Below are 24,722 nucleotides of genomic sequence, written 5' to 3'. Positions count from 1 at the left end.
AGCTAACTCCACTCCATCTTCTACGTCTGGCAGAACTGGTCCTCCCTCTGAACATTTTTTCCTTCCGCTCTTCCCATTTTCTCCAAACTCGAGAGGCAGCCATGGGTGCTCGCACTGGCACAAATATGCGTGTCTCTTTGTATGCTACTGTACTTATATCAGTCCATGCTTGAATCTTTCCCCGGTTATATACCCAAATTCTTTCTCCACTACATTAACAACTGCCTTGACACTACTTATTAACTTCATTAGCTTTACCTCTAACCTCCACCCTGGCCGGAAATTCACTTGGTCCCTCTTTGATACCTCCCTCCAATTCTCGACCTCTCTGCCTCTATCTCTGGAAAGAAATTGTCTACCGATATCTTTTATAAACCTACTGATTTCCACGGTTATCTCGAGTATATCTCTTCCCAATCTCTCTCCTATAAAAATGCTGTTCCCTTTTCTCAGTTTCTTCGCCGGCGCCGCATCTCTTCCCAGGTCCCTGCTTTTTGTTTCAGGACATCCGAAATAACCTCTTTCTTTAAGAAACGAGGTATTCCTCTCTCCACTACTGATGCTGCCCTCTCCAGCATCACCACTATTTCCTTTTCATCTGCGCTCAAGACAGGTTAGTGCCGCCTTAACAGTAATAGAGTTAATTTTGTCCTTAGCTATCACCCCATTAACCTCCAAATCCAACACGTTGTCGTCCACAAATTTCGCCATCTCCAATGGGATTCTGCCCCGCGATATCGTCATCTCTCCCCACCTCCGATTTCTGCAGGGATCACTTCTCCAGGAAAGTCTTGATCATTTTTCCATTCGCACTGATCTCCAAGCGGCACATCCATGCCTCGGTACAGCACCTGCCAAATATACCTCTTTTCTCATTTCGAATCAACGCTCCAGATAGTCCTACCAGCTGTGGGAACACCTCGACTTCAAATTTGCTGGGACCGCACATTAGGTTCCGTGCTCCTGATGCAGCCCCCTTTACATTGGTTAGACACTTCGCAAATTAAAACCAGGGTAGCAACATGAAAAGTGCTTAAGGAAATCAGAAGGTTTGGCAGTATATATGGAGGAAATGACCAATCAAATTTCGGCCCAAGTCTCTCCGTCAGAGACAGTAAATGGAATACAAATGTGATTTGGCCACAAAACGTGGAGAGGTGTTCTTCTGGCTGGAGGTCTGTTTCCAGTGGTGTTCCATAAGAATTAATGTTTATCGCTTTGTTTGAGCAAACGCAAGTGACCTGATTGACAGTTCACAGACGACACATTAGTTGTTGGAGTTGTGTACATTGCGGAATGAGAAATGATCCAGCAAAATATTAGCTAGTTAGAAATATGGACACTGAGAAGGCAGATGGAGTTTAATCTTGGCACGTGTGAGGAGTTGCACTTTGGGAGGTCAATGTCACAGAGGAATATATCGTAAATGTCAGGTACCTGTGGAGGATTGGTGTACGGAGTGGGGTGCAAGTACACAGCTCCTTAAAAGCAGTACAGATAGATTGGGTGCGAACATCGGATGAGATGTTCAATATGTTGGGATGTCGTGGTGTAGGTCAATGAAACTCAGGTCAAGGCAAAATTGCAACATTGTGCGCAGTTCTGTTAACTGAATTATGCAGCCTTTGGAGTGGGCTCACATGTGGTCCACCAGACTGTTACCTAAATTACAGAATATTGTACATCAGGAGAGGTTGGACTAATTTCGGATGCTTTCTTTGAGCCGCTGAGAGTAGGGTCTTCTCATATATGTTTATACATTAATACCAGGTATACGGTGTTTTACTCAGTATGGAAAATGACAAATACAGGAGGAAATAAGTTTAAGATGAGAACGGAACTATTAAGGAGAATTTAGGATGGATGTTTACCACGGAAAATTATCTATGTCTGGAATGTGCTTCCAAGGTAGGTGCTGCAATAGATACTTAGCATGTAAGGAGTGTTTGAGCTCATACGTAAACCGAGAATGTGGGAATATTGACCATCCACTTGTGGACAGGATTTGTTTAAGTTCACTTCGCAGTCGGCTCAATCATGATGTGATCTTCTGTGGTTGTTTACAGATCAGAACTCTGCAATCTCCGCCTTCCTGTCCAATTGTGTCGATCACCAACTGCTCCAGTTGACGACATTTTATCGGGACCGACTGGAGCAGGCGATTGAGGAGGGCGTGGAGGGACTCGGCCTCATGTTAACAGACGAGGATCACTTCACCGGGCCGGAGTATCACGTAAGTGTAAGGGACACAGACTGAGTGTAAATTCTTCTACGGCTATCACAGACTGACAAAATCGGTGTAAAGGAACAGCTGGTCAAAGAAAGGCCGAGAGGCTTGTGGTCAGCAGTAACAAAGGAGTTTCCATATGCAGATATACTGAACCTTTATTCAGCCAATACAAGCCTCTCTCCAATTATCTGACCACATTCATTTTAGTCAGGTTAGGATGCAGACAATTATTGTCATGTAACTGACAATTTAGAGATATTGCAAGTGGACAGATAACTACTTTACACTACTCTGACTTCCCATCATGCTCCCAATGCTCGAAATTAACGGCTGTACATCAGTTTATGTTCTCTGGACCCCTCGGTTACTCACAAATCAAATAAGCCGTGATTTCTTTCTTAGCTCATATCCGGAGTTGACCATCATCCTCATGATCGGTTGCGCAGGCACTACTGACTATTGCTTTCCCTTTGAACTGCTAACCCTTCTGCATTTGATCAAGTATCCCATCCCGTCTCATGGTTTAGTTACCTTCTGACCTTTTGTAACTGTGGAATTTTTTCCTGCGCAAATATTGTTAAGGTCGTAAGATATAGGATCAGAGTTGTGCCACAGGGGGTCAGATAGGCGATTCTGTGGATGCAGTCAGGAGAACCGGATGGTAGTTTGCCTCCCCGGTGCCAGGGTCCAGGATGTTTCTGATCGCGTCCAAGATATCCTGAAGTGGGAGGGTGAAGAGACAGAGCTCGTGCTACATATCGGTGGGAAAAGGGAAGAGGCCCTGAAAGGAGAACATAGGAAGTTAGGAAGGGAGTAGAAGAGAAAGACCGCAGAGGTAGTAATCTCGGGATTACTGCCTGTGTCACGCGGCAGTGAGAGTAGGAATGGAATGAGGTGGAGGATAAATGCGCGGCTGAGGAATTAGTGCTTGGAGACAGTGTTTGAAGGAGGCTAGGAAGTGATACAGAAGGGGAGCGCTCAGACCGAAGATGTAGGGGAGAAGGAAGACAAAGAAGATAGTAAAGTTGTTTGCACCGTTAGGTATAAACGGAGAGTAAGAGGTGGAGAAGTTATTAAATTATGCCAGAAGCATTGTAAAAAAGGCGGATGAGTTTACAGCATGGATTGTTACTTGGAAATATGATGTTGTAGCTATGGTTGCAGGAGGGGTGCGATTGACAACTAAATGTTCCTGCATTTCGTTCCTTCAGGTGTGATAGAATCGTACGGGAAAGACGGGGAGTTGTTGCATTGTTTGTCAGAGAAAATATTACAGCGGTACTTTGGCAGGATAGATTAGAGGGCTCGTCAAGGGAGACTATTTGGGTGGAATTGAGAAATGGGAAAGGTGTAGTAACACTTATAGGGGTGTATTATAGACCACCTAATTGGGAGCAAGAATTGGAAGAGCAAATTTGTAAGGATATAGCAGATATTAGTAGGAAGCAAAAGGCTGTGATTATGGGAGATTTTAATTTTCCACACATAGACTGGGAAACGCATTCTGTAAAAGGTCTGGATGGTTTGTAGTTTGTAAAATGTGTGCAGGATAGTTTTTTGCAGCTATACATAGGGGTACCAACTAGAGAAGGGCCAGTGCTGGATCTCCTGCTAGTGAATGCGATATGTCAGGTGACAGAGGTATGTGCTGGGGAGCACTTGGGGTCCAGTGATCACAATGCCATTAGTTTCAATATAAATATGGAGAAGGATAGGTCTGGACCCAGGGTTGAGATTTTTTATTGGAGAAAGGCTAACTTTGAGGAGGTGCGAAAGGATTTAGAAGGAGTGGAGTCGGAAAATTTGTTTTATGGGAAGGATGGAATAGAGAAATGGAGGTCATTTAATGGTGAAATTTTAAGGGCAAAGAATATTTACGTTTCTGTTAGGATGAAAGGAAAGGTTTGAAGTTTGAGAGAGCCATGGTTTTCAAGAGATATTGGAAACTTGTTTCGGAAAAAGAGAGAGATCTTCAATAAATACAGGCAGAATGGAGTAAATGAGGTGCTCGAGGAATATAAGGAATTTAAAAGGAATCTTAAGAAAGAAATTAGAAAAGATAAAAGAAGATATGAGGTTTGCTTTGGCAAGTAGGGTGAAAGAAGGGTAATGATAGTCAAGACTGTCTTCTGTGAATAGAAGCCTGCAACAACCGGAACACCCCAGAATCTATATACCCATCTGACCATATAACAATTAAAGCACGGAAACAGGCGATGCCAGCACTTCTTGCCTTTGCCGACCGCTTACGCTCACCTGGTCTCACCGACCTGCACTCAGCCCATAACCCTTCATTCCATTCTTGTCCATATACCTATAATTTTTTTTAAATAACAGTATCGAATCTGCCTCTACCACTTCTCCTGGAAGCTCGTTCCACAAGGCTACCACTCTCTGAGTAAAAGAAGGTCCCCGTCGAGTCTCCCCTAAACTTTTGCCCCTTAGCTCTCAACACATGTCCTTTTCTTTGAATCTCCCCTACTCTCAATGGAAAAAGCCTACCCACGTCAGCTTTATGTATCCCCCTCATAATTTTAAATACCTCTATCAAGTCCCCGCTCAAACTTCTACGCTCCAAAGAATAAAGACCTAACTTGTTCGACCTTTCTCTGTAACATAGGTGCTGGAACCCAGGTAACGTTCTAGTAAATTTCCTCTGTACTCTCTCTACTTTGTTGACATCTTTCCTACAATTCGGTGACCGGAGGTGTAGACAATACTCCAAATTTGGCCTCACCAATAAGCTTTACAATTTTAACATTGCATCCCAACTCCTATATTCAATGCCCTGATTTATCAAGGCCAGCATACCAAATGCTTTCTTCACCACCCTATTCACATGAGTTTCCACCTTCAGGGAACTATGCACCATTATTCCTAGATCACTCTGTTCTACTGCATTCTTCAATGCCTTATAGTTTACCATGTGTGTCCTATTTGGATTATTCCTACCAAAATGTAGCATCTCACACTTATCAGCATTAAACTCCATCTGCCATTTTTCAGCCCACGCTTCTAACTGGCCTTAATCTTTCTCCAAGCTTTGGAAACCTATTTCATTATCTACAACGCCACCTATCTTAGTATCATCTGTATACTTACTAATCCAATTACCACCCCATCATCCAGATCATTAATGTATATGACAAACAACATTGGTCCCAATACAGATCCCTGAGGCGCACCACCGGCTTCCAACCTGATAAACAGTTATCCATCACTGCTCTCTGGCATCTCCCAGCCAGCCACTGTTGAATCCATTTTACAACTTCAATATTAATACCTAACGATTGAACATTCCTAACTAACCTTCCGTGTGGAACCTTGCCAAAGACCTTACTGGAGTCCAGATTAACAACATCCACTGCTTTACCCTCGTCAACTTTCCTCTTAACCTCTTCAAAAAATTCATTAAGATTTGTCAAACATAAACTTCCACGCACAAATCCATGCTGACTATTCCTTATCATACACTGTCTATCAGATAATCATATATACCATCTCTGTATAATTTCCATTAATTTAACCACCACTGACGTCAAACATACAGGCGTATAATTGCTAGGTTTACTCTTAGAACCTTTTTTAAAAAATGGAACTACATGAGCAATACGCCACTACTCCGGCACCATCCCCGTTTCCAATGATATTTAAAATATTTCCGTCAGAGCCCCTGCTATTTCTGTGCAGACTTCCCTCAAGGTCCCAGGAAATATCCTGTAAGGGGACGGAGATTTATCCACTTTTATATTCCTTAAAAGCCACAGTGCTTCCTCTTCTTTAATCATCATAGTTTCCATAATAACCCTACTTGTTTCCCTTACCTTAGACAATTCAAAATCCTTTTCCTTAGTGAATACCGAAGAAAAGAAATTGTTCAAAATCTCCCGCATCACTTTTGTCTCCACACACAGCCGTACACTCTGATTCTCGAAGGAACAATTTTATCCCTCACTACCCTTTTGCTATTATGATAACTGTCGAAATCCTTTGGATTTATTTTCAACTTACTTGCCAAAGCAACCCCATATCATTTTGTAGTTTTTTTCTGATTTCTTTCTTAAGATTCTTTTTACATTCTTTATATTCCTCGAGCACCTCATTTACTCCATGCTTCCGATATTTATTGTAGATCTTTCTCTTTTTCCTTACAAAGTTTCCAATATCCCTTGAAAACCATGGCTCTCTCAAACTTATAACCTTTCCTTTCAACCTAACAGGAACATAAAGATTCTCTACCCTCCAAATTTCACCTTTAAATGACCTCCGTTTCTGTATTAGATCCTTCCCATAAAACAAATTGCCCCAATCCACCCCTTCTAAATCATTTCGCATCTCCTCAAAGTTAGACATTCTCCAATCAAAAATCTCAACCCTGGGTCCAGATCGATCATTTTCTTTAATTATATACAAAACTAATGACATTGTGATTAGTCGACCCGAAATGCTCTCCAACACATACCTCCGTCACCACATCTATCTCATTTCCTATCAGGTGATCCAACACTGCCCCTTCTCTAGCTGACACCTTTATGTATTTACTAGACTGTTACCTGGGTTTCAGCACCTAAGTTATAGAGATATGTTGAACAAGTTAGGTCTTTATTCGTCGAGCGTAGAAGGTTGAGGGGTGACTTGATAGAGGTATTTAAAATTATGAAGGGGGTAGCTGAGTTGACGTGGATAGGCTTCTTCCATTGAGAGTCGGGGAGATTCAAACAAGAGTACATGAGTTGAGAGATAGGGGGCAAAAGTTTAGAGGTAACACGAGGGGGAACTTCTTTACTCAGAGAGTGGTAGCTGTGTGGAACGAGCTTCCAGTCGAAGTGGTCGAAGCAGGTTCGATATTGTCTTTTAAAGTAATATTGGATAGGTATATGGACAGGAAAGGAATGGAAGGTTATGGGCTGAGTGCAGGTCTGTGGGTCTAGGTGAAAGTAAGCGATCGGCACGGACTAGAAGGGCCGAGGTGTCCTGTTTCCTGTCCTGTAATAGTTCTCTGGTTATATGGATATTCGTCCCGTCCACTTCTCTCCAGTCTCCTGATTTATCATGCCCCTCAACTTCACACCCTTGCCTCACCACATATACTTTGACGCCCTTAATAGTCAAGAGCCTACCGAATTTCCCTTTAAATATATCTAATGAGTCGGCCTCTACCCCGTTCTCAGGCAATGAACTTCACTAAGTCAACACATTCTGGATAAAGAAATAAGACCACAGAGGTTGCGAAAAAGATACCATATTCGAAGCAAGTGCTGTTAACACAGATTAATGTAGATGCTGTTTTCAAACGTTCTTTGTGTTTCTGGGCGACAGTGAACTGTTGACGCTCGGAATGATGGGCAGCGAGGAGCCGCGCGTTGTACATATTCCTAACATTCCTCATGAGATATCTGAGCGTCACAATCCGAACTCCTTTCTCTGCATTACCACCAGTTGCCTTTCGTCTCCCGCACGTGCTCAGATGGAGTCCGTCACATGAGCGGAAGTCGTGCAATTGATGTCTGCACCTCGTTGCCAGTTCAGTCTTGTCGGCTGAGGCCGGACCACTCATGCAGTCCGGCAGTGAATTGTGAGCTTGCTAACGTTCAACCCGGCTTTAAACCTGTCACTCGGTGTTCCGGGTGGATCAGTACCCTCCAGCGTTTGTACTCTGTGCTCAGTGCCTCAGTGGATTTTGTCAGGAGCCAAATCTTTCCTCCTGCCTGCTGTCCGTCTCCCTCTTCTCCTCAATATATTCCCCATTGTTTATTGCAGAGAGTGACTGAACTGGCGGAGAAGGGAAACCGAGCGGGCGCTTCCGAACTCCTCCTGGATCTGGTGATGGAGAAGGGCTCCGGGGCCCGGAGGGTGATGTGGGAATCCTTTGTGAAACTACACCACCATTTACCGAAGCTGAGCAGAATATTGATGGAAATACATGAACGTGGTAAGTTGTAAAGTACACTGTATGTTACAGATGTAAATGCTGTTGAATTAATATTACACAGAACAGAGTTCCCACAAGTTGATCTGTTTGAACAGGTGATGGCCAGTTCGCCGACATCAACACTGAGCGACGTTTATCTGAAGTGCCTACTCACCTGAAAGGTAAGCCAGGGAACGGAACACAGAAATCTTTATTCCACTCTGAGAATGCGTACGGCAAGTTTCTCTCGGTGTCTTGTCCTCGGCTTCCGCTGTTGGGTTTGAATGACTGGAAGCCATTTCGACTTTTCACAATCGGCCGGCACATTGTCAGTTGGGAGCTTTCGAGCAGACCCCTCCAAAGCTCGTCCAGTCATTCTCTGCAGTGAACAATGCAGTTTGCAAGTTTGGGGATTCCGCGTTCGGCAGCAGCGAGGAGGGGTCCTGACAATAGTTTAATCTTACAAAACGTGAAGGGAAAGAGATCGATTTTGGATCTACGAATCTCAACACAGGGAGTTTCACATAATGGCTTCCAAAGGCAGAACAAGATTCCTCAGCAATGTAATGGCCCAGTAAAGCATTCATGACTCGGGCAGTGGATATGTTATGGAGGCTTTAAGGCCACTACTGGGTCAGACTGTTTAGGGAAAGAGTAATTGTTCTGTATGGCTCTGGCTTGACATTGCGAGATACTATCTAAAGGAAATGACAGGGGAGACTGAACCGTATGAGGAAAATAAAAATAGCCAAATGATTTGGAAATACTATTTTCCCTGATGATGTGGTGGACCATAGATTCTTACAGCAAGGAAACAGATCTTTCAGCCAAACACATCCTTGTAAATAGTGTTACCCAGCGAGCTGGTACCATCTGCCCGCGTTTAGCCCTTAACCCTCTATAAATCTCCAGTCCGTGTGCTATGTAGTTGGCTTTTGAAAATTGATAAATCCATATCTGATCCACCACATCTATCAGCTCATTGCTCATTCCAAGTACGTGTGAAGAAGCTGCCCCAGATGCGTCTTTCTTCTCTAATCGTTACCGTACACCCTCACGTTTTTACCACCACGTATCCGGGGAAAAGATGATGCGCACCCGGCCTGTGTCCATCTTAACATTTTTTTTTCTGCTATCCCATCACCCCGCAATCTCCTACGTTAAATAGAATAGTATAATATAAGACATAATCTCTACTTGTTAGTCAGCCTATCGAGCCTTGACAACATCTTGGTAAATATTTTCTGCCCTCTTTCTAGTTTAATAACATATTTACTGTAGCAAGCTACTCCTCAGATTGTCACCTTGTCGCAGTGAGGAAGCTGGTGTGGTCCTGAGATCCCGAGAGCTATGCCGTCTGGAGCGATCCTCATGGTAGGGTCACCCGTGGCGGTAAGGTCGAGGGTGAGGTCCCTGACAAAGAACAATCCAACCTAGATCTCAATGGTGGAACAGGCGGACGAAGTTACTTCGAACTCAAAGGCTCCATCAGTTGCAGTCGTCGTGGTTTCAATGCCATTGGGATCAGTTGGCTGATTTGTGAAATGTCGTGTGCTTCTTGGAGTCCAACATGAAGTACATTTTAAAGAAATACACGCACAGGCGTCCTCGCTCTGTGGAAACGGAACGAAGACCATCATCCTCGACCTCGAGGGATAGCCACAACGAAAAAAAAATAACAGGGTGACCAAATCTGCGGGACTCCCTGTGAGTCGTGACCAAAATCTTACAACTGCAACATACTGTATTCAATGAGCTGAATGATGTTCTGAACGCCGCCTTCAGAATACGAGAGATAAAACTTTCAGCGAACTATGCACAGACACCCATGCAACCAGGACAGTAACATCCAAACAAGAGAAAATTTGCAGATCGGAGCAACACACTCACAAACTGCTGGAGGAACTCAGCAGACAAGGCAGCATCTATATATTCGACGTTTCGGGCCGAAATACTTCAGCAGGACTTGTGAAAAATAGAGCTGAAGAGTACATTTGAAAGCAGGGGGAGGGGAGAGAGAACCACCAGGCGATAGGTGATACTTGGAGGAGGAGTGATAAACTAAAGAGCTGCGAAGTTGATTTGCTGAGATGAGGTGAGAGAGGGGAAAGTGGTTTGGAAGAAGAGTAGGAGGCGGTTAGGAGCATTACCGGGTTTGAAAAATCGATGTTCGTGCAATCAGGTTGGAGGTTTCCCAAACGGAATAGAATAGGCCCTTACACATTACAGGCCCTTTGGACAACAATGTTGTGCTGACCCTCAAACCCTGCCTATAAACCCCCCAACTTAAATTCCTCCATATACCTGTCTAGTAGTCTCTTAAATTTCACTAGTGTATCTGCCTCCACTAGTGAATCAGGCAGTGTATTTCACGCACCAACCACTCTCTGAGTGAAAAACCTTCCTCTAATTTTCCCCTTGAACTTCCCTCCCCTTACCTTAAAGCCATCTCCTCTTGTACTGAGCAGTGGTGCCCTGGGGAAGAGGCGCTGGCTATCCAATCTGTCTATTCCTCTTAACGTCTTGTACACCTCTATCATGTCTCCTTTCGTCCTCCTTCTCTCCAAACAGTAAAACCCCAGCTGATCATAATCCATACTCTCTAAACCAGGTAACATCCTGGTAAATCTCCTCTGCACCCTTTACAATGCTTCCGCATCCTTCCTATAGTGAGGAAACCAGAACTGGACACAGTACTCCAAGTGTGACCTAAATAGAGTTTATAGAGCGGTATCATTACATCGCGTCTCTTAAACTCTATCCCTCGACGTATGAAAGCTAACACCCCATAAGCTTTCTTAACTACTCTATCTACCTGTGAGACAACTTTCAGGGATATGTAGACATATATCCCCACATCCCTCTGCTCCTCCAGACTACCAAATATACTGCCATTTACTTTGTACTCCGCCTTGGAGTTTGTCCTTCCAAAGTGTATCACCTCACACTTCTCCGGGTTGAAATCCATCTGCCACTTCTCAGCCCACTTCTGCATCCTATCAATGTCTCTCTGAAATCTTCGACAGTCCTCCACACTACCTACAACACCACCAACCTTTGTGTCGTCTGCAAACTTGCCAACCCACCCTTCTACCCCCTCACCCAGGTCGTTAAAAAAAAATCACAAAAAGTAGAGGTCCCAGAGCAGATCCTTGTGAGACACCACTAGTAACAACCATCCAATTTCAATGTACTCCCTCCACCACGACACTCTGCCTTCTGCAGGCAAGCCAATTCTGAATCCACCTGGCCAAACTTCCCTGGATCCCATACCTTCTGACTTTCTGATTAAGCCTATCATGTGGAACCTTGTCAAATGCCTTACTAAAGTCCATGTAGATCACATCCACTGCACTACCCTCATCTATATGCCTGGTCACCTTCTCAAAGAATTTTATCAGGCTTGTTAGACACAATCTGCCTTTCACAAAGCAATGCTGACTGTCGCTGATCAGACCATGATTCTTTAAATGCCCATAGATCCCATCTCTAAGAATCTTTTCCAACAGCTTTCCCACCACAGGACGTAAGGCTCACTGGGCGATAATTATCTGGACTATCCCTACTAAATTTTTGAACAAGGGGGCAACATTCGCCTCCCTCCAATCCTCCGGTACTATTCCCGTGGACAACGATGACATAAAGATCCTAGCCAGAGGTTCAGCAATCTCTTCCCTTGCCTTGTGGAGCAACCTATGGAATATTCCGTCAGGCCCTGGGGTCTTATCCGTCCTAATGTATTTGAACAACTCCAACACTTCCTCTCCATTAATATCAACATGCTCCAGAACATCAATCTCACTCATATTGTCCTCACCGTCATCAAGTTCCCTCTCAGTGGTGAATACCGAAGAGAAGTATTCATTGAGGACCTCGCTCACTTCCACATCCTTCAGGCACATCTTCCCACTTTTATCTCTAATCGGTCCTACCTTCACTCCTGTCAGCCTTTTGTTCTTCACATAATTGAAGAATGCCTTGGGGTATACCTTACTCGCCAGGGCCTTCTCATGCCCCCTTCTTGCTCTTCTCAGCCCCTTCTTAAGCTCCTTTCTTGCTACCCTATATTCCTCAATAGACACATCTGATCCTTGCTTCCTAAACCTCATGTATGCTGCCTTCTTCCACCTGACTAGATTTTCCCCTTCACTCGTCACCCATGGTTCCTTCATACTACCATTCCTTATCTTCCTCACGGGGTCAAATTTATCCCGAACATCCGGCAAGAGATCCTTAAACATAGACCACATATCCATAGTACATTTCCCTGAAAAAACATCATCCCAATCCATACCCGCAAGTTCTAGCCTTATAGCCTCATAATTTGCCCTTCGCCAATTAAAAAATTATCTGTCCTCTCTGATTCTATCCTTTTCAATGATAATGTTAAAGGCCAAGGAGCTGTGATCACTGTCCCCCAGATGCTCACCCACTGACAGATCTTTGACCTGACCCGGTTCGTTACCTAATACTAGATCTAGTCTGGCATTCCACCTAGTCGGCCTTTCAACATACTGTGACAGGAATCCATCCTGGACACATTTAACAAACTGTGCCCCATCTAAACCCTTGAAACTAATCAAGTGCCAATCAATATTTGGGAAGTTAAAGTCACCCATGGTAACAACCCTGTTATTTTTGCACCTTTCCAAAATCTGCCTTCCAATCTGCTCCTCGGTATCTCTGCTGCTACCAGGGGGCCTATAGAATACTCCCAGTAAAGTAACTGCTCCCTTCCTGAACCTGACTTCCACCCATACTGACTCAAAAGAGGATCCTGCTACATTACCCACCCTTTCTGTAGCTGTAATCGTATCCCTGACCAGTAATGCCACCTCCACCCCCCGTCCCTTTTAAAGCACTGAAATCCAGGAATATTGATAATCTATTCCTGCCCTGGTGCCAGCCAAGTCTCCGTCAAGGCCACTACATCATAATTCCATGTATGTATCCAATCTCCCAGTTCATCAACTTCGTTCCTGATGATTCTTGCATTGAACTACACACACTTTAGCCCTTCTACCTTACTTCCTTTATACCCTTTATTCTACTGCTCTTTCCTCTCTATATGTTAGATCTGTCTTTACTCCATGCACTTCTTTCACTGCTCTATCGCTCCGGGTCCCATCCCACTTGTAAATTAGTTTAAATCCTCCCGAACCATGCTAGCAAACCTACCAGTCAGGATATTGCTCCCCCTCGAGTTCAGGTGCAACCCATCCAATCTGTACAGTGTGCAGAATATAAGGTGTTGTTCCCACGAAAGTGCAGGAGGACACGGATAGATATATCGGATAGAGAATGGGCAATGGATTGAAAATGGGTGGACACTGAACTATCCCGCTTGTGCTGGCGGAGACAGCGTAGGCGCTCGGTGAGGTGTCTGCCAAACTATATCGGTCCTATATACAGGAGGCCACAATAGGAGCACCGAACACAGTAACACAGCAAAACAGACTCGCGGGTGAATTGTCGCTTCAGCTGGACGAACTGTTTAGGGCACTCGATGGTAGTGAGGGAGCAGGTGACCTATCTGGAACTCCGTGTTGCCAGCGTGTTTCCTGGAGCTTCGTGGAAGCTTCAAGTTATTATCAAAGGTACAAATGTAAGCTCTTCGAAAGTCGTCAAACCCAAAGTGCACGGGTATTGGGATGCTTGAAATGATTTTGCTTCAGTCTGCATTTTCAGCTCGATATGTTGGAGCATCCAACCTAAACTCAAACACTGTTTGAACTTCTGCATGTTATTTTTCTGATAGAAAATGTGTTTGTATTCTCTGTATCAGAACAGAAATTCACTTTTCTTTTTGTTCTTATTACATAAGATGTTCAACAGAAACATAAGGAGAACCTACGGAAGCAGACTGAAACACTGAGAGTGAACACGATCCTGATGAGGGAGAAGGTGAAGGTTTTCCAGCTGGTTGATCGATACGCTGAGCTCACGGTCATTTCCACTGTTCGAGATCGGAGACTGATGGAACATGAGCTGCTGTCAAGAGGCAGAGACCACGAGGAATGGAGACAGAAACATCTCCGGAGGGAGCTGGAGAAAATACGAATTGATTGTCTGTTTCGGAACAGGCACTCACGAGACTTTTGGGGCCGAATAAAGAGATTCTTCACACGACCGAGTTCCGGATGCTCGGCGGCAGTGGCCGGAGTCCCAGGGATCGGGAAAACAACAATGGTTCAAAAGATTGTATATGACTGGGCCACAGGGAAAATATACCAACAATTCCAGTTTGTCTTCAGTTTCAGATTCCGAGACCTAAACACCATTAACGGTAGAATAAACTTGAGGGATCTAATTTTGGATCAGTATCCTTACCTTGGGAAATTACTGAGAAAAGTCTGGAAGAACCCAAAGGAATTGCTGTTTATATTCGATGGTTTGGATGAATTCAAGCACAAAATCGATTTTGCTGACAGTCGAAGAGTTACCGAACCCAAGCACCAGTGCCCAGATCCCGAGTGGTGGTGTGAAGTGTCCGACATTGTGTACAGTTTAATCCAGGGCAAACTGCTCCCAGGGTGTTCAGTGCTGGTGACCACCCGCCCCACTGCATTACATTTGTTGGAAAAGGCGGAGATCAGTGTCTGGGCTGAAATCCTGGGATTTGTTGGTGAGGAACGGAAGGAATACTTCTTCAGGTATTTTGAAGATCAGACAGTGGCAGCAGCTATTTTCAAACACGTGGAGGAGAACGAGATCTTGTACACTATGAGCTACAACCCATCCTACTGCTGGATCCTCGCACTGGCACTGGGCCCGTTCTTCACACAAAGAGACAGGGATCCGCAGCGAGTTCCCAAGACCATCACCCAACTGTACTCCTACTATATTTACAACATCCTGAAAAACCACGGCCGTGAGACTGAGAGACCCCGTGATGTGTTTCTCAGGGTTGGTCAGATGGCCTGCATGGGAGTGTCCGAGAGGAAGATTGTGTTTACAGACACCGATTTGAATATGAACAGTCTGCAGCATTCCCAGTTCCTGTCCGGGTTCCTGATGGAGCTTTTGGAGAGAGAGGATTCTGCCCGGTGTGTGGTGTACACATTCCCACACCTCACCATCCAAGAGTATGTAGCTGCAGTCGCCCAATTCCTGACTCCACATCCTGGGGATATCCTGAAATTCCTCACTGAAGCCCGGAACGCGACAGATGGCCGATTTGAGGTATTTCTACGTTTTGTCGCTGGTCTATCGAACCCAATGACAGTTCGGGGCCTGGAGGAGTTTCTGGGTCCATTTCCTCATGAAACAACCTGCCAGGTGATTGACTGGGTGAAGGAAGAGGTTAAACGCCAGATTGAAAACACTGGGGGTGAAGTTGATAGAAAGACCCACCTGAACGCATTGCACTACCTGTTTGAGTCGCAGAATCGTGGACTGGCCACAGAAACACTGGGGTCTATGGAAACACTTTCATTCCGTGGATTGCCACTGACCCCGATTGACTGCTCTGTCCTATCTCATGTGATCGGACTCTGTGATATAATAAAACACCTGGACCTGTGGAACTGCCGCATTCAGTGTGAAGGAATCCAGCGGCTAGGACCCCGGCTGCACAAGTGCCGGGAGTTGGGGTAACCTGATTTATCTCTCACTCTGAAATGTAAAACTGTTTCATTGTGATGTATTAATGTGAAGGGATATGGGTAAAACTGTAGTAAATCAGATTGTGAAGAGTTGTGAAAAATGACGGGGGCTTCGGTCAGTAATTTCCCAAGGATGGAAGGGTTCCTTGATCTTTATAAAGGGATTTTGGACTCTTCATCAGATTCGTGAACAGCAGCCATTGGTTTAATGGGGTTAAAACAGAGGAACGGACTTTTTTCGCTGCCTGTGACTAGAATATTCACAATGGTCTTCTCAATGTTACTGACACCCAGAAGGACACTGACTGCAGCAGATGTGACGGGACATCACACTCACTTCCCGACGAGGGACAATAGAGTGTCAGGGGACTGTCTCAGTGAGAGGAAGAGAAATACATCAGTAAGATTGTCCTCTCCCTTCCTTTCCTCCGGTGTGACGATCGCCATCACTCCACGGGTGTGACTTTGCTTACTACATATACTCAGAAGGGGGAGATGTAGGCATCTCTTCTTCCGCTTGTGGGCTTCAGTTCAGACAAGCCCTCCCATGCGATCTAGTTCGGCAGTCCCTCCTCTTATGGGATCTTCTTTTCTCATTGCTCTCCTCCTGTGGGATCTCTTATTCATATCCCCTTTCCTCCTGTCCGATCTTACTTGTTCATGCCCCTTCATGCAGTAGAGTCGCACATCCCCATCCCCCTTCCCGCTTGAGGGATCTCTCTTCCACACTCCCTTCTTTCTGTCCAATCGATCATCCCATCGGCGTGTACAGGGTCAAAGCGACAGACTAAATTACTGACATTGGCTGAATACCCCGAAGCTGGGCAGAGAGGAACATTGACAGTGATGGAAATCCGATTATTTGTTTACTGACGGGTTTAATTTTTCCAGGAATATCCGAGTGAGAGAGGCTTGATCAGACCAACGGTTTGAATCACTTTGTTCACTAATTTGTCTGTTTGTCTTTAGACTTGGGTCGAATAGCTTGGGAGATTCGGGTGTGAAACTGGTGTCTGCGGCTTTGAAGAACCAGGAGTGTAAAATACAAACACTGTGGTAAGTACCAGACTGTGGGAGATTGAGTTTACATTCATCGTGTGTCTGACACTGATTAATAATCTGATCAATAATTGTGTTACTGATAGACACTCGGAATTCGTGCCATCTCCTGTCTCTCTATGTTTTTCACCCTCATTCTCGCTCATCCCCAGGCTAAACGACGTCGGTCTCACAGATTCTGGTGCCGAGGATCTCGCCTCCGCTCTCAGTACAAACTCATCACTGACGGAGCTGGACGTGACATTAAACTCGCTCACAGATGGATCTGTCCCCGCTCTCCGCCACCTCATTCTGTCGTTCCCAAATCTTCAGCGGATCCGGTGAGGGTTTGTTAGTTTTCAATGTGATAAACTATCAGCGGATCCGCGGGTTTCTGGTGATATTTGTCTGTGAGTGTTGTTGAAATATTAACCCCAGTCCCCAGTTGCTATCACTGTTGTATAATCTGCTTATGTCCTCTTTGTTATTCCATCTGTTTCAGGCTGGAGAACAATGATTTCAGTCGGACCGGTGAAAAGGAACTTCGATCTCTGCAGGAAACCAGACCCGGACTGACACTGTCCCTGTGAATATGTGAATGGATGAAAATCCCTGCTCAGAGGATAGGTCGTTTTGATGATTTTTTTTTTTTTGCCCTTCCGTTTAATGGCCGTACTCCAGGTGTAATTTCGAACAGTTTTCACGGACCCCGGTTGCAGCCGAGCGCCCTCTGACGCCAGTCATAGTTCAACATATAGGGAATTCCACCTCGGGCCAGCACTGCTGCTTACGCAGAATGCCCGGGTCCGAGTACCCACTCCCTCCAAAGTGAAGTGCTGGTGAATTACACAGACACAAAGAGTCCTTGGGTGGGATCAGCCTGGGACACTGGTGTCCTGAGGTGGCATTATTCCGAAAGAGAATCCTTTGGCTCACTTTGCTGAGGACTGTGCGTACTTCAGTCTGATCAATATAATAGTCTAAAATTGACAAATTCCTTGGTAGTGACCCTAGATCTGTAGCGATCTCGGGCACTGCCTTGATACGTGATTTTATAATCATCGGTTTCCCTCATGCAGAGTGACGGTGAGAAATGGGGCTGATTATTCAATTTGTCTCTTGTAGTGGAAGGTCAGTTAATTGTGTGTGACTGTGAGTGAATGGGGAGTTAGCAGTTACAGTTGTTAAATTGACAGTCGTAAAGATGAAAGAAATAAACGCTGTTATTTACTGTCTTGGTATCAGGTATGACTCTTTGAGGGGAAACAGTGAACTGCGGTTACTGCTGTCCCCAGCATCCAGTGTACTAAAATTGGTCCAGAGCTCTTCACACTGGCACAACAGCGTCTCACCTCCAGACTTGGGGACGTGGGTCTCACAGTGTCTGGTTGGAAGCATCTCATACCCCAATCCACGTCAACCCAGCGCACTTCTCGCTCCGCACGTCCGGAGCCCTTCGCGCGCCCACCTTACCTCCGTCCCCCTTGCGAGATGTACATCATCTCTCCTGCGCGCTTTCCTTGCCGTCCCACCCTCGCGCGCTTTCCTTGCCGTCCCACCCTCGCGCGCTTTCCTTGCCCTCCCTCCTCACGCGCTCTCCTTGCCCCCGTCGCGAGCGCGCTTTCCTTGACTCCACGGACAGAACTAAATGCGACGAAACTGATGTGACTCCACTAAGTCCCCGAGTAGAAAAGCGATGGGGAACGGAACACCGTTGTTAAACACGGAGTGAATTTCCATCTGCACCGTTACATCACATACGTCTAAAACACAGATTGAAAGTCTCTCCACATCATTCAATATCAGCTTCCCGGGCCCAGAGACGGAGACATGGTATTGAGTGAGATATATCAGCTAGGAATTCGAGTTGAAAAGGTTTGCAGGAGGGACTCTCAATGCGGTCAGCTTAAAAATGGGTAGAAGAAAACATTCCCTCACTGCCCATCACGCACACATACACGAAATTAACCTTTGTATTGGAGGTCACCGAGACGTGGAGAGGAGGAGCGGATTGAAGTTGTTCAGCAGACGAGAAGGGTTGTAGAGAAGTGGAAGCACATCGGCAACAGAGAGAGGCGTAGGAGAGCGTGTGGTATGGAGACGGGGAGGAACGCAGGGGTAGGAGTGGAGACAGAAATGGGGAGGGAGGGGACTGGCACATACACCTCCATAGCCCCTTGGAAACCCTTTAATATTCAGAGTAATGTCCTTCAGTCGCCAATATTCCCTCTAATACTCCACGTAACGGGACGTCTAAACACCCCTGAATCCCCTCCAAAATCCTCAACACTACATTTTCTAAACCGTCCCTCAATCCACTTTGATACCCACGCCCTTAGTCCTATCACCCGTATATCACCCCCGCCCCCCCCCCCCCCCCCGCTCCTACTGAAGGACCGCGGTATTGTACATCTTGTGCTGGTTGGCTGTCATATTGCCCTACCAGTTTCCGCCTCCCCTCCCACTGCGTCTCCCTCTGTCATTCAGTAAGTTACTCCTCTCGCCGTCCCATCAATCCTGAAGCCCTCCCTTTCCTGTCCCCTTGACCTCCCTCCCGTTATCCATCTCGTCCTTGTGATGAATATTTTCTGATGCGAACATTCGCTTCTCCACCCACCACTTCCCCCTGCCATTGAGTCAGTTGCTCCTTTTCCCCTTTGTTGCGACACTTAATTCTGCATCTCATCATCCCTGACCGCTGCCCCTATCTCCTCGTCCAATTCCTCAACTTGTAGCCGCCCATGTTATAATGGCCAGGGGAAAATTTGAGAAAGACCTGTCGCTTTCCCATTGTTCAGTAAATCACCTTCTCAGTCTCACAATCCTGTCCCTCCCATCCCCGCCCCATAATCCCGCTTTCCGTACTGTTGCTTCACTCCTTGTCTTATCCATGTCAGGCGCTGTTTTGTTTCAGGAACTTTCGAAACCACAACCCCCTTCCTCACTATTAAGTTACTACACCAAGTTCGTCGTCCCACCACTCCTCTTCCTTCGAAACTCCTCTCCTCTCCTTCCCGAAAACCATAACACACGAACACAACACACCCACACACACAAAGTGACTGAAACTTCACTATTGATGCAATTAATACTCAAGTCTATGTGAAACACACATTTTAAAGTTACACAGTACAATACCATTGATATTAAGAAGACAGTCTCTATATCCCCCCGATTATGTCAGTGGAGACCCCATGTTTCTTCGCTTGTCCTGGTCCCGTCGGGCAACGCCCCAACTTGCTATTACCTCAGTAATTGGGCTTCAATCCCCTCGTTTGATTTCCTATCACTCCCAGTTCCACTAATTATACACACCTGCTTCCCAGTAAATGCAGGATAAAAACACTGGAATCACAAGGAACTGCCAGTTCGTTGGGCGACTCTTGTATGAGTAACCTCGTTTTATGGCTATTTAGGACTGTCAGTTCTAAGTTCTGCACCGTTTCCTGGATTTTCAACGTGAACCTGATCTGCGCGTAAAGACTCTCTTGGATACCGATTCCACGCATGCTACAGTGTTAACGACTCCCAAGGTTTTCTCCGCGCCTGTGCCCTACACTTGGGTTCGTGCAACAGGCCGGGGAAATCATGAAAAGTCTTCGCGCCTTGTCCGACGACGTAAAGAAGGTCAGTGAGCAGGTTGAGCGAGTAACCGCTCCCCTTGTTCCGTCCCTTCCACGAACCCAGTCTGACCAAACCGCACAGCCTGGGACGGCTTCGCCCCTTGGGTCGGCAATACCTTCACCTCCAGTGCCGTAGTACCCGACTCGAAACCCTACGCTGGGGACCTAGGGAACTCCAGAGCCTTTTTGCTATAATGTTCACCGGTTTTTGAGCAACGGCCACGTACATGCAACTTGGACAGATTAATAATTGCATACATCATGGGGATGTTATGAGGGGATGCTTTAGAAATGGCCACTGCGATCTGAGACAACCGACCAAAGGTCTGTCCCTCCTTCTCCTCCGAAATGGGGAATTTTTTTGAACAGCCCATTCGCGGTAAGGACGTCACTAAGCGCCCACTGACTCTTTGTCAAGACTTGCAAAGCGTAGCAAAATACTCTGTCTCTGCGCCTGTGTCCGAACCCTAGCGGCCGACTCGGGATGGAATGATGAGGCACTACGGGAAGTGTTTCGACGGGGTATCTCTGACAAGATAAAAGATTAATTAGCGGCAAGGAATGACGCGGACTGCTCGGTCTCCTTGGTCTCTGTAGCCAACGGGCTAGATAATGGACTTCGAGAGTATCTGACATAAAAGAACGATCACCCCGTTCCTCCGGCCATTCCACGGCCCACCTTACATTCTTCAACCAGCCCTAACCTTTCTCTCCCTTCCGTTCCTCACAGAGCTCCCGCTCCTATTGTTCTGGTGAGTCAGACGACACTCCATTCAGTTCCCCAGACATGGATGCCGATCCGGGCTATCGTGAATCATCAACAACAGACTCTGCCTCTATCCGCCTTGGTGGATTCCGGTGCCGAGGGCAATCTGCTGGACAAAGATATAGCCCCGCAGGCCGAGATACCTCGGGAGCCGTTAAATTACCTTCTGGAGGCCCGGGCTCTGGACGGAAAACTGCTTGCTCGGCTGACCCACTGTATGGGGCCCCTGACCTTTATTCTATCCGGAAACCATCGGGAGGAGGTACGACTCATGCTTATTCATTCGCTTCAATCCCCTGTATGTCTAGAATACCCATAGTTGAAGCACCACAACCCCCACATTGACTGGTCTACCGGGAGGATAGCCAGCTGGAGCCCGTTTTGCCACGGTCGGCCCCATCTCCCAGGGAGACTACCGCGACCCCACCTGTCATAGAACCCCTCGACTTGTCCAGAGACCCCACAGAATACCATGACCTGGGACAGGTATTCAGTAAACAACTGGCTCTTCCACTGCCTCCGCACCACCCGTATGATTGTGCCATCGACCTTTTCCCCGGGGCCCCGCTAACCACCATTCGCCTCTTTAACTCATTCCGACGGGAGAGGGAGGCCATGAAAAAATACATTAGCGACTCTCTCGCAGCGGGCATTATTAGACCTTCATCCTCCTTGGTAGGCGCCGGTAGGAAATAATGGGCCGTTTTGTCCTTGTATTGATTACCGAGGACTAAGCAATATAACAGTTGAAAATAAGTACCCACTACCCCTTATAAATTCGGCATTTGAACCACTTCACGGAGCCACCGTATTCTCGAAGTTGGACATTCGTTATGCATACCATCTAGTCAGGGTGAGGGAGGGAGATGAGTGGAAGACGGACTTTGATACCCCACTGGGCCACTTCGAATACTTGGTCATACTGTTTGGCCTCACCAATGCTCCCGCCGTTTTTCAAGCCCTAATCAATGATGTGATGAGTGTATTTATCAATCGCTTCGTATTCGTTTACCTCGATGATATATTAATATTTTCTAGCTGTCCCCAGGAGCACATTCACCATGTCCGTCTAGTCCTCCAGAGACTGTAGGAAAACCCATTATTTGTGAAGGCGGAAAAATGCCAGATCCATGCTCCTTTGGTCAGCTTCCTGGGCTATATCATTGAGAGCGGGCAGGTGAGAGCAGATCCCCAGAAGATCCGGGCAGTGGAAGAATGGCCTAAGCCCACGACCCGCAAGCAATTTCAGCGGTTCCTGTGGATTGCGAACTTCGACTGTCGACTTATCAGGGATTACAGTCGAGTTGCGCCCCTCCTTAACTGATTTATCTCGCCTACCATACCCTTTTGTTGGGATCCGCAGCTGACTCGGCATTCACTGGCGTGAAGAGGCGTTTCATAATCACTCCCACCCTGAACCGTCCCGCTAATTCATTATTGAGGTGGACGCCTCTGACTCCGGCGTAGTCGCAGTCCTGTCAAGTTTGGACAAAACGCTTCATCCCTGTGCCTTCTTGTCTCGCCGACTGTCCCCCGTCGGACAGAATTACGACGTGGGGAATCTGGAACTACTAGCAGTCAAACAGCACTGGAAAAAGAGAGGCACTGGCTGCAGGTGGCGGAACACCCGTATGTTGTGTGGACTGATCAAAAGAAACTGAGTTATATTCAGACCGCCAAACATTTAAACTCCCGCCAGGCCCGTCGAGCATTATTTTTTGTACGGTTCTAGTTTTCCCTCACATACCATCCAGGGTCCAGAACGGGTAGCCGGACGCGCTCTCTCACCAATACGACCCCAAAGTGGACACTTCCTGCCCAGAGACAATTCTCCCATCATACTGCGTGGTGGCAACCCTCATTTGGGAGAGCTAGTCCAAAGTAAAGGAAGCCCAACGAGACGACCCTGACCCCGGCAATGAACACGACGGTCGCCTGTATGCGCCCTTTTCCATCAGATCCAAGGTTCTTCAATGGGGGCACACGTCTCGGTTCGCCTGCCACCCCGGGAGTGATCGGACCTTGGCTCACCTGAAAAGACACTTTTGTTGGCCTTCCATGCAGTCGGATACACGTGCCTATGCCATTTACCTTTCTGATTGCTTGCTGCAGCTTCACACTCACTTTATAGAGTTTCATTTGAAAGAACACCTCAGTGCCTCTATTCATCGCAAATTCAACCCAGGTAGATTTTTCTAAAATCTGACATGTATTCTTTATTCGCAAAACATATCCAGGAAATATACTACAGTATATTGCATTCTTCACATTTATAATGTTCAAACAATATTCTTGCAGTGTCTTGTTTTCCACATACTTAGTGGCCACTTTATTAGGTACGAGTTTGCATCTGTTCATTAAAGCAAATATCTAATCAGCAAATAATTTTGCAGCAGCTCGCTGCATAAACACTTGCAAACAAGGTTCATAGGTTCACTTGTTCAGACTAAACATCAGAATGGGGAAGAAAGTAATTGAAGTGACTTTGAACATGCAATGATTGATGGTGCCAGATGGGGTGGTTTGAATATATCGGAAACCGCTCAGGTGCTGTGATTTTCATGTACAGCAGTCATTTGAGTTTAGAGAGAATGGTCTGAAAATAAAGTTCAAAGAACATTTAATATCAAAATGTGTTGTACATCCTTGAGATTTGTCTCCTAAGAGGCAGCCCTGAAACAAAGAGCACGAATAAAACCTATGAGAAAATGATTGAACACCCAATGTTCAAAGAAACTCACAAATCATATAAACAATAAACACAAGCAAATAGCATTCTGACCTGACGTCCACGAAGAGTCCATTACCAGACCCTCAGTTCAGCACAGAGCCGAGTCAGTGTCATGGAGCAACAAGCTGAACAAGTCTGTTCCTTGCCTCAGGCCCTTGACCTTTTCAATCTGGCCTGGCAGTGAAATCATCATCCAAACCTCTGCCACCTCTATACAGCCTGTACCTAACCTTTCCAATTCAGCATGGCACTTAAATTGTCATCCAGTCATCAGGTTCAGTCACCTCAGCCGATCATAGGCCCTGGACACGACATTTTTAACTAGCACAGGACCTAAGTTGTCGTGTAAATGTTGTGCTCTATCACCTTAATCTGCTCTGAGGTCTGAAAGAAACCATCTTCAAATTAACCTGTACCAGAACTTTGCAATTCAACCCGTTGCTTAATTCATTTGAATCTCGAGTCTCCTTCACTCTCAATTGCTCCGTCTCCACCAGTTCTGCTCTCAGGATGAGGCTTTTCATTCTGGAATGAAGGAGATTCTCTTTCTCAAAGAAAGAGGATTCCTTTCCTCCACCATCAACTCTGCCTTCAACCAGTCTCTTCCATTTCACGTATGTCTGAACTTATCCCATTCTCCTGCTACCCTACCAGGGATAGGGTTCCACATGTCCTCACCTACCATACCACTAGCTTCCATGTCCAGCACAAAATTCTCCGAAACCTCTGCCACCTCCAAATGGATCCCACCACCAAGCGCACCTTTCCCTACCCCCACTTTCTGCTTTCCACAGGGATCGCAACTCCTTTATCCATTCA

At 46.2% G+C, this 24,722-nt stretch overlaps 1 protein-coding gene across 2 annotated transcripts in view; it reads left to right on the top strand.

Annotated features, from left to right (window-relative positions):
- The window catches only part of LOC140724411 (NACHT, LRR and PYD domains-containing protein 3-like), a 30,723-nt gene extending 12,778 nt beyond the window's left edge, over positions 1 to 17,945 (top strand). For both annotated transcript variants that reach the window (XM_073038860.1, XM_073038859.1), the window contains exons 3-9: positions 2,067 to 2,233; positions 7,991 to 8,162; positions 8,258 to 8,323; positions 13,966 to 15,733; positions 16,715 to 16,801; positions 16,957 to 17,124; positions 17,286 to 17,945. In XM_073038860.1, the coding sequence (XP_072894961.1) occupies positions 2,067 to 2,233; positions 7,991 to 8,162; positions 8,258 to 8,323; positions 13,966 to 15,733; positions 16,715 to 16,801; positions 16,957 to 17,124; positions 17,286 to 17,373 (2,516 nt within the window). In that variant the 3' untranslated portion in view covers positions 17,374 to 17,945. The remainder of the gene's footprint in view (positions 1 to 2,066; positions 2,234 to 7,990; positions 8,163 to 8,257; positions 8,324 to 13,965; positions 15,734 to 16,714; positions 16,802 to 16,956; positions 17,125 to 17,285) is intronic.
- The last annotated feature ends 6,777 nt before the right edge of the window (positions 17,946 to 24,722 follow it).

Source organism: Hemitrygon akajei, unplaced genomic scaffold (assembly GCF_048418815.1).
Source record: "Hemitrygon akajei unplaced genomic scaffold, sHemAka1.3 Scf000207, whole genome shotgun sequence".
NCBI lineage: Eukaryota > Metazoa > Chordata > Chondrichthyes > Myliobatiformes > Dasyatidae > Hemitrygon > Hemitrygon akajei.
The sequence above is the reverse complement of the archived record's forward strand: the minus strand, read 5'-3'. Positions and strand labels throughout refer to the sequence as shown.